This window comes from Cydia splendana, chromosome 12 (assembly GCF_910591565.1).
Source record: "Cydia splendana chromosome 12, ilCydSple1.2, whole genome shotgun sequence".
NCBI classification, from domain to species: domain Eukaryota; kingdom Metazoa; phylum Arthropoda; class Insecta; order Lepidoptera; family Tortricidae; genus Cydia; species Cydia splendana.
Window position 1 is genome coordinate 11,970,282 of NC_085971.1, and position 10,030 is coordinate 11,980,311.

At 37.4% G+C, this 10,030-nt stretch overlaps 1 protein-coding gene across 1 annotated transcript in view; it reads left to right on the forward strand.

Annotated features, from left to right (window-relative positions):
• LOC134795484 (zinc transporter ZIP11) overlaps positions 1-9,759 on the forward strand; it is a 66,477-nt gene extending 56,718 nt beyond the window's left edge. The window contains exon 7 of the mRNA XM_063767335.1: positions 8,732-9,759. Within this exon, the coding sequence (XP_063623405.1) occupies positions 8,732-8,810 (79 nt within the window). The 3' untranslated portion in view covers positions 8,811-9,759. The remainder of the gene's footprint in view (positions 1-8,731) is intronic.
• The last annotated feature ends 271 nt before the right edge of the window (positions 9,760-10,030 follow it).

Sequence of the window (10,030 nt, forward strand, 5' to 3'; positions counted from 1 at the left end):
TGATTGACTAATTGTTGATGTATCCTCGCAAGCAGCTCAGGATTCGCATTGTCATATCCGCTTCCTAACGTACTATTATGTGTTATCTTGACTTAACGCGTCGACGAAGGACAGATGTCTACGCTAAGCCGACTGATTACCATATAAATATAGCAATATGCAAGGAACACCTTGTTTATCTTTATCAATTACGGTTAAAGTGTACCGCGTGTAAAGTTAAATTAATTAGAGAGAGTGTAGATGCGTGTGCGACGACCTGACACGCCTACGCGAAGCACGCGCGCGCATCACTTAACCCGATTAACATTGTTATAAAACATGATGATTGTTTATCATAAATAAACAAAGATACTCTTACTAGATGCCGCCGCACGGGAAGGTCATTATACGGTAGCTTACGTCTGACACTCCACTTTAGTGTCGTGTCAACTGAAATTTCCTCGGCTTTTCTTCATATTAATTGAGCGTAGCAGAGCATGTTAAAGAGCAATTTTCATATTAAACGAGACAATAGTGCAGCGGTGATGTTGTGGCGACGGAATGGCACGCAAATACCCCGACAGAAATAGCGGCGCGCCGTCTCACACCCTGGCCGCCGCGACAGCTAGGCTGCGGCCACACGGCCATCGCACCCACAAAACAGGCTCCTGCTGCTAACATTCATAGAAGTATTTTTTTAGTTTATCTTTCATTGTCCGTACTCACTCTAGACGCGACATAAAGTGGTGATTTGGCCCATGGTACCGATCGAATTTGTCAGCTAGTAGCCTGCCGCGTCACGAATTTGTTATTAAAGAAAATGGACTATTTTCAAAATCATGATGAATATTTTTTTCTAAATATAGATTTCCTAAAATACCTGGCTGATTCGGGTTTGAATCAATCGGTTCGTATTTTCAATATTTTCATTCGCTTTAGCGTTTAGATGATTACGTTTAGAAGATGAATGACAGTTAGTGTAAACTGGGGTTACTTTGATTCGCGGAGTACCTACCTACCTAACATTGATCATTGATTTTTGAGGAATTGGAAAGGGAGTTGATTTTTCATCGCGAGCTTATGCATGTTATGATGTGGTTGGCAATCTTAACACAAATACTTACATGATACCAGTTTACGGTTTTTAATACGAGTACATTTAACGTACCGCAATGCCCTCTATAAACCACTGTTGCGGCTTAGAATTCCCGTCACCTATCGATGTAGTAGACCTGATTATGTTATTTAGTTTTCCAAACCTAGTTAACCTACCCCTATTTTCATTGCGTGAGACTGAAATAAATGTCCGTGGTTGTCGATAACTCGAAACAAGCAATAAAATTTTTATCTTCGCCCCTAACGGTAACTAAGATAATTTTATCTGGAAGCAAAATATTTAATGTTTCAGCGTAAGAAGAATCTCGCACTCTCGTTCCCATGCGTGTCAACTCTCGGCAACTGCACACGATTTGATAAAACACTCGAAATGTTTGACTACAAAACCGTTATCTCTCATTCTTATCACGGCTTGGAATGCAATGGCGCCTGCCGCTGCATTGTGGAGCATGTACGGTCGACAGTCTGTGGACAATGTTCCGGAACATGACCACGTGTTGAACATTATGTAAAGCGGGTCACATACTTTAAAGGTCGGATTGCGAGAAAGCTTTTTACCACTTAGTATTTGTATGCGTTTGTCTATGACAGGTATTGGTATTTAACAAATGAAATTACTCTTAATCGGATTAATTGAATGGAATACAAGTATCACTACACCTTATATAAAATAAAGTCCCCGCCGCGTCTGTCTGTTTGTGTTTGTGCGGGATGAACTTAAAAACTACTCAACGGATTTTCATGCGGTTTTCACCTGTCGATAGAGTGATTCTTGAGGAAGGTTTAATAGGTGTATAATTTGTTAACCCGTGCGAAGCCAGGGCGGTTGTATCTTAAAACGCAAAATGTGTAAACGAAAAACTGATTTGATAATTTCACGTTAGTATAATTTCACGTATCTCAACATATCAACCTATTCCCGCCAGACATCCCACCCAAACATCAACAAAGCTACAATAATTTCCAGTTAGTTATTTCAATGAAATGTCAACTATAATCCCAACATAAAGCAATGTCTGCGCGGCGCGTCGCGTCGCGTCTATTTGCAGTGGCGCGCAGGGCGGCCGCAGCCTCGCTTACAGCTCCAGCGTGGGCTTGTCACCGTCTCGCCACTGTCAATAATAAATATATGAAATTACGCGGATAGGGCCAGTGACGCCGCTCTAGTTTGTCTGTGGCTTACGTCACCGTCTGGGAATCCGGCGCGGCGGCTGCGCTCCCTGACCTACCTCCAGTGCGGTGCTGCACTCACCCCCGCTAACTACCCTTAGGGCGGACTCCTGAAACCGCTCGCAATTTGTCGATGCATGTCGATCTTACCCAAATCGTTCTGAATATTTTCGTCAAATCCAAGTGGCATTATAAGTTTGATAGACAAAAGAAATCGTCGAGATGACTTGTGCTGGCAATCAACAGATTATATTAATAGTATGTAATCTGTGTGTAAACACAGAACTGCTCAGGAGGTAAACAAGATCTGAAATGACAGTGATTTGCGTCAAACATTAGCAAAGAAGCAAATTCTAATTTGGACTTCAAAGGAATTTTCAGCAAGTTAGTTACTGAAGAATGCTTACTAATAGGTTCCTAATAGGGGTTCTTCTTAAATTACACCAAACATAAAATACTTAGTAATAACAGTTTTTAAATTTCCTTTAAATAACTCTGTAAAAAAATCGACGATTGTAGACAGAAATCAACCTGTAGGTCCAACAGACCTGCTAGCATGAGTTGCGTTCTCGCGCGCGACTCTATGTCCATACAACAAGCGCGACCTCAAGTATGGACTCGCGCGCGAGAACGCAACTTATGCTAGACCGCCAGGAGATCGTATTCGAAGAACTTACTATGCTACCTAACCGAGTATGCGGTATGTACCTATGGGTACAAACATATTCCCAGCTCAGTCAAGGAATAAATCGTGAGAAAACCAAGCAACCCTCTGGGCTAAAATGTCAGATAGCAGTTAGATGGACGCCACGCCTCTGGTATTTAATTAGGTACGATTAATCAACCAACAGACAACTCAGCGGACCCAGGGCTTCTTTGAGGTGCAATCGGGAAAGCGCTAAGAGGAAGATACTATTAGACTGCCCATTTGCCCAATTGCAGTCATGTTGCAGTGTATGAAGTCCGTTTAGGTTTGTTTTTTGGTGGTCGATAGGAAAATAGTAAGCACGGTAATTAATTAATGATGATGTTTGCGCAAAGAAAATGACCTGACCAACCAATTTTATTTTCAATCACCTTTCAATGCGGTTCGCGAGATACAAATACGTTGTTTGTTGTTGTTTACATAATTTACATAGGTACATTGTAATTATTCGATGATAATACATTATGAGCAACCATTTTGTTTAACACTACGACTTTACCATCGAATGCCCATTGCTTAAAAAATTTAATAGTGATATCGTCGCATTCGTCTCTTACCGGACATTTTTTTTTTCAACATTAAACTTGATATCTAAGTCTAAATTGTACAGTCAACTTAAAATTAATCTGTTCAAACTTTTTCTGGAAAACGACTATTACTTACTGTGTTTATATTGGTTTACTGTATAACTAACCGTCACCGCTTAAAAAAGGTTACTTAACACCCAATTTAATTTCACGTCAGCTTCAATTGCGCGACGGCATTCCGTGCGTTTTCATGATGTCAGATTATATTTAGGTGCGAATCATGTCTTGTTGGGGTTTCCCGCGGGACGTGATCGGAATCCGGTGTCGCCCGTGCCGAGTTACAAGGCGGATGTAAGAACTACAAGTACTCCGGTCAACGGAGGTCTGAACCGCAACATACTTGATATTATTTGAGATGTACATTTGGGTACTCTTTTTATCGACAAAGCAGAGCGAAGTGTAGAGGTAACATTACTGTTCGTGTCATTAAAAGAGGTTTGTGCAAGAACACCCTGGAGCATGCACAAAATCTAATTGTCGACGATGTCCTGTACAAAGGAGTGGAGAAATTCAAATAGCTAAGTTGTGTCATTAATGACATACGCTGCAGAGAGGAGGAAATTAAATTTGGCATTGAGTCTGAAGGAAGAAAACAAGCTGCTTCTCGCTGAGAGGGAAAATATTCCAGAAGATCTTGGGGCTAACACAGCGGGAAGATAATAGCTGGAGGATAAGAGCTTGAAAACCTGATGTAATCGGAGACATCAAACAAGACTCCGCTGGCTTGGTCATCTCGAAAAGATGCTAGCGGATATGACTAAAGCGGCCTACGTGATGATCTCGACTAGGTTAACAGAGACCTATAGCATTGAACGCATAAAACTAGGAGGAAATCGCACAAGACAGGGTGCGCTGGCGCCAACTCCTATTGGAGGCCAAGACCTACTTTGGGTCCTTAAGCCAACGGAGTAAGTAAATCATTAAGAGAACAAGAGTATACAAAAAGTGCCAGCGTGCTGCTGGTGTACGCCAGTGCTGATCTTCCGATGACACCATGATACTACGAGTAGCATAGGTACTATTATGTGTCGCCATAGATATGCTACTAACTACATATGTTTGTATTCTTATTATGTAGCTATCTTGTACCGTAGTGTCGAAACTATTAGGCTTATTATTATGAACAAAGTGTCATCGTTTTTTATGGCCCGGGTGACATACGCTACATTTTATAAAAACCTCAAATTATTTATTCACTTCTCTTATGTACCAAAACGTATCTACATAATTATGAGTCAAATCTTGAGCTGACATTATTGTATAAATTATTTTAATGGTTAGTCGCGACAAACTTCAGCTTGAAAAAATCTAACCTGAACATAGGACAAGTGACCTATGATTATTATTTCTTTGTGTTGGTCGCGTATCTATATAACTTTTATTAAGCCTGTGAGCGCGAGATGACTCTGCTTCTATCTAGTATAGCCAGTTTACTGCTTATTGTCCTAGGATAACATAAAACGTAACATGTTCTTATAACGAAATGATTATTGGAAGATAACTACACAATAAAAACCTTCGTTGATCGGAATATTATCTAATACACAAAACTATACAGAGAAACAATTTCTGCAAGCGTTATGCGTTTCTTAATGGGGTGCGACGTCGTTTGCGTTATGTGGACGTACCTACTTGCCTGAATTATTTGTCTCGTCTGTGCTTTAATGCCCGCTAAACTGGTTTACGAACGATTTAGATAACTCTTAAATTTTGTCATGAGCTTTTATAACGTTTCTTTCTAACATTCTTGCAAACGTTGCGCGATAAGAATTTTTGTTATACTGAAAATTGGCTTTGGAAATTTTTCGTGAATTGATTATGCAAGTTTTTTATTTTTTTTTGCCAAGGAAGGATATGAAACAGGAATATCTGAACGAAATTCGTCGAAAAACTCGTAGCATCAGTGCATACATTTCCGAAATAAACTTCTAGCATGAACTTCTAGCAAAGAATATAGCGAAAAATAATTTATTATATAATAATTTTATATTGATTTTATACCTATTTTATTATTGTGACATTTAATTTGATATGAATTCTGACATTGCCATTAATATTTTTTAGCTATAGTGTAAACAACTTTATTTACGGTATTTGACACATTATGACTGACGTATATAGAGATGTAACTAACGCAAATCGATTGTCACAGCAAGCGATTACGATTGGATGGCACGTAGACTGAGGTATCGAATTGTGACGTATAATGAATTTTTATTTGAGATTTAAATAAAGCTAGAATTATATGGTTTTCCCGCAAGCTAAATGCATTTAATACACCGACCGAGTAGGTCGCACCCATTGTCAAAATTGAAACGAACTGGGGATCTATTTTAAAGTTTATTTATGTTATTTCTGTGTCAAATTTGTTGTCTGTTAAGTGACGATAAATATATCCATATTTACAGTTAATTATCCACCTTTTCCTTATTTTTATTAAAAGAAAAATGAAAAATTCATATCGATTTACTTAGACGACTACCGATTCATAACGGTGGTGTCCGGCCAACCCTAAAATAAAAAAAAAAAGACGTAGAACGTAAACGTTCGCAGTGCAGTTGTTTTCCTTTGTGATTTCAATGTGCAAGACATTTTACGTAGTGTTGCTGTAGTGAGTGACAGACGTCAAATACCGTAAATAACGTTGTTTACACTATAATAAGACTATTAAGATCGTTGACATTTAATATATTTTTATTTTATTTTTGATTTGAAAATCTGATTAAGTTATTTATAACTTAGTATTTTTTGTAAATATAGTATTTTGTTTTTCTTGTTTTGACATTTCGACAATATCTAGGTTGGCCCTAGCTAAGTATACTTACATTGACATTTTCTTTTTTTGTGACATTTTTTTATTTATTAATTTTATACTCTTTTATGTTTTAATTTTGTGTTTTTAATGTTAATGTTAAGTTGACGATCTTTTAGTGAAAGCCTTTGTTTTATCCTTTTGTGTAAAATACTGTGTCTTTTTCTTTAAGAAATAAATATATCTAATCTAAAATCTAATCATGCGTGTTCACCAGGGGTTCAAATAGGCTCATGCATCAATTTTATATCGATTTTGTATTAAAACAGGAAGCTTTATTGATCTCGCATTTTCATTATTGTAAGTTATGAGCACCTACCTAACGCGAACATCCCATCGCTGGAACGGCATCAAACGGAAAATAATAGTAAACAATTTTTGAAGAACAACATTTTTGAAATGTTCCTTCATCGATGACTTTTCTCAAAGCTGTCTATGCGAACAATATTGTAAGTTATATTTTCAGATTTTGTAATAGGTATATTAACAGAATCATAAAACTTGTTGTGTTATTTATATATGTATTATTTAAAATAGTTTCATACTTACCTAACATCCGATTATAAGTAGGTATAGATACTATATTATGATAAATTACAATAAATATCCAATTAACCATAAAAGGTCAAGAGAAATTGTTTATAATTCAGTAAAGGTTGTCGAACAGCCGTTAAACTCTGGACTACGAGGAATTATTCTAATCGGCCATATTTCCACTTATCGGATTCCGGCCGGCGATCAATGACTATTGTTTCTCTAAATCCGGACGCGTGAGCCGCAAGCGCCCTCGGCGTCCTTGCACCTTATTCAGAAATATCAATTCAATACCAATAATATCAATCAATCAATCAAAAAAAGCGCAATCAATTGAAAAGAGCGTACCCCCATCTTAAAGGCCAGCAACGCACTACCAACCCCTCTGTTGTCCATGGATGACGGTAATCGCTTACCATCAAGTGATTCGTCTACTCGTTTGCTTGCTATAACATTAAAAACCGTAGAAATATAGATGTATCTACCGTGATTTGGTAGATACATCTATATTTCTACTGCACACATATATTTTTTGCCCAATTAGCGAGTAGTTTTAACGCCAAGTGTTATGTTAAGTATCGCACGAGTGTTATGTTAAGCATTGATGTATTGTTATTATTTTTGCTTGTATGTAAATTCAATGTTGACGTGTAAAAGTGCCCTTGTGGCCTATTTGCTCAATAAATGTTTTTTTAAGCACTCAGATACACAGCCTCCTCCAATCCAAGTCGACAAATCCATTCCAAGTCGGTCACTTCTCAATCTTTTTCATCGCTATTATGGACACAGCCGAACTGCCACTATATGATCATTGTCAAGAGGACGCTGTTATTCTCATGTATAGGGTGACAGTTCAGTATAGTATGAAAAAAATAGTTCCAGTGAAATTCCGCAACATGGCGCGTGATCATATATTCCTTGTCAGGCTTTAACGATATGATAGCCACGTCACCTTGTCACAACGCCGTCTTCGAGACGTCGGAGGTAAATCTTAAAACTTAAATACGCGATTAAGTCCCGTTGTGCAATTTAATAACGTCACCTTGTGTTTGTTTTTCGAGTCAAATTGGCTCTACATTCCAAAACATACTCAGCAAGCAAGCACACAAAACCAATTCGTTTTCGGTATCAGTATGACACGTCAAAAGCACGTCCTAGAATGACGCCGCTTTCCGTATCGTAATTTTGCTGGCTCGTTGGTATTCAAATATCGTTTGCTCGTTTATTTCTCAATGGCTCGGACTATACGAGCATTTTATAACGGTCCTCATTGTATATTTCGCGTACATACTATGAGCCTTTTAACCATAAATCTACAAGCATAATTCTATGCGTGAGCGTTAGTTTGAAATGCCGTTTTATCAGTGGATTCCTCGTATTGAGTTTAAAGAAACGTGTCATTATTTTAATGGAACGGTACTTGATCGCGTATGGATCAGGTGTCAATCATCCTATGATTCTTCATGCTTATAACATCCTATGATTGAACAGGCGACATTCCACGATACTAACATTTTGATTAAGTAGGTAGTTAGGTCCAGAAAACTTAACCGTCGGGAAAGTGCACATTTAGATGGAATTATGTATTTAACTCTGTAAAACTCCTGAAATATTTTTGTCATATGAACGCTTGTTTCATGAAAGCTTTTATAAAAAACGGAAGGCTTTTATTTGTCAAAAAGAGCTAGCCGTATATATGAGTAATTGCTACTCCAGAAATTGATTGATAGTTTTTACTGGCAGGTCCTGTAACTCCCATCTCCGTTCATTTAAATCCTGTGTAAAGATCGTTAAAGAAAATTGCCAACTGATGTTTTCTATGAACAGAGGCAACGGCAAGCTGGCAACGTGGGGCTGCATCGCCGGCTTCATGGTGATGATGTGCCTGGACGTGGGGCTCGGCTAAACGCCCGCGACTACCCTTCGTGTCTTCTCACCGCGACCACGGCTCCCAGATAACAATCACTGTAGAGCGCAAGACAAACTGAAACCAGAGCAGAAACAAAGTATTTAAAGAAGTCTAATATGGAACCATAGGTAACTATTTTCTAATGTTTAATGTTGGTGATATGAGTACTGAAATGGCATACGATTATTTATTTTTTGGTCTATCTTGCGCTCTATAATTGCAACTGCAGATGCCCCCAATATTTGTGCACCTAATAAATTGGGCCTGAGTTGGTTCATATAACCGGGCCTTGCATTGCTAAAAGATTAGTTCAATGTCAGTGATATTTTTTCTATGGTATTTAACTAGGTATATCCTGTGCTCATTTTCTTACAAAAAACTACTATAGTTGTCTGCCCCTTATCTTCTCACCTTCGTAACCACTTTTTCAGGAACTAATTTCAATTATGGCTGCCTGTCTGTGTCCATTTAATATTAGCTTAAATTACCTGAATAAGTATAAAGTAAATATGAATTTCCTTAAATCCTTAAAACAATTTTAGACCATTTATGTGATTGTAATATTTACTAAATTCCAAATAAAAAGCCGAAAATGTAGTTTAGTAAAATATTCAGTAGGTACACCTAATAATTATTGTATATATGACCTAATAACATATGATGATGATGAAATATGCACATATGCATCTTGGGGGGGCTATTGTTCCGAATGTTATTTATTTAATTAAAACGCATCATCTTATTATATTACTTAAAGTATTCAAAGTTGCCATTGTCAACTATTTATTACGTGGATGTAATTTTTTTCGGTTAACGAAATACCTACAAAAGTAAATGCAATAATACGATATTCCTTGTAAATATGTACGATAAAATAATGGTAACTAATTAAGGTACTGCCAACAATTGATATCAATCAATAAATGTAAATTTAATAATTCATTTAGTTTGCGATTTTATTACACGAAATACGATGCGCTACACGCTATCAGAAGCTGACTTTACTTCCGAGTAATCTAAATAGGTAATTCCCACAGTAATTTGACCTAAAATAACCACCGATACAGTGTAAACAAATTACTTGTTATACTCGTAAATAGGTACTAGATATAAAACAACAACGGCACATTCGAATAGTTATACAAAGCGTAACGTATCTAACGTTGAAATTTTATCACACATGGTTGTGCCTATACCTATTCACATTTAAGTACCTA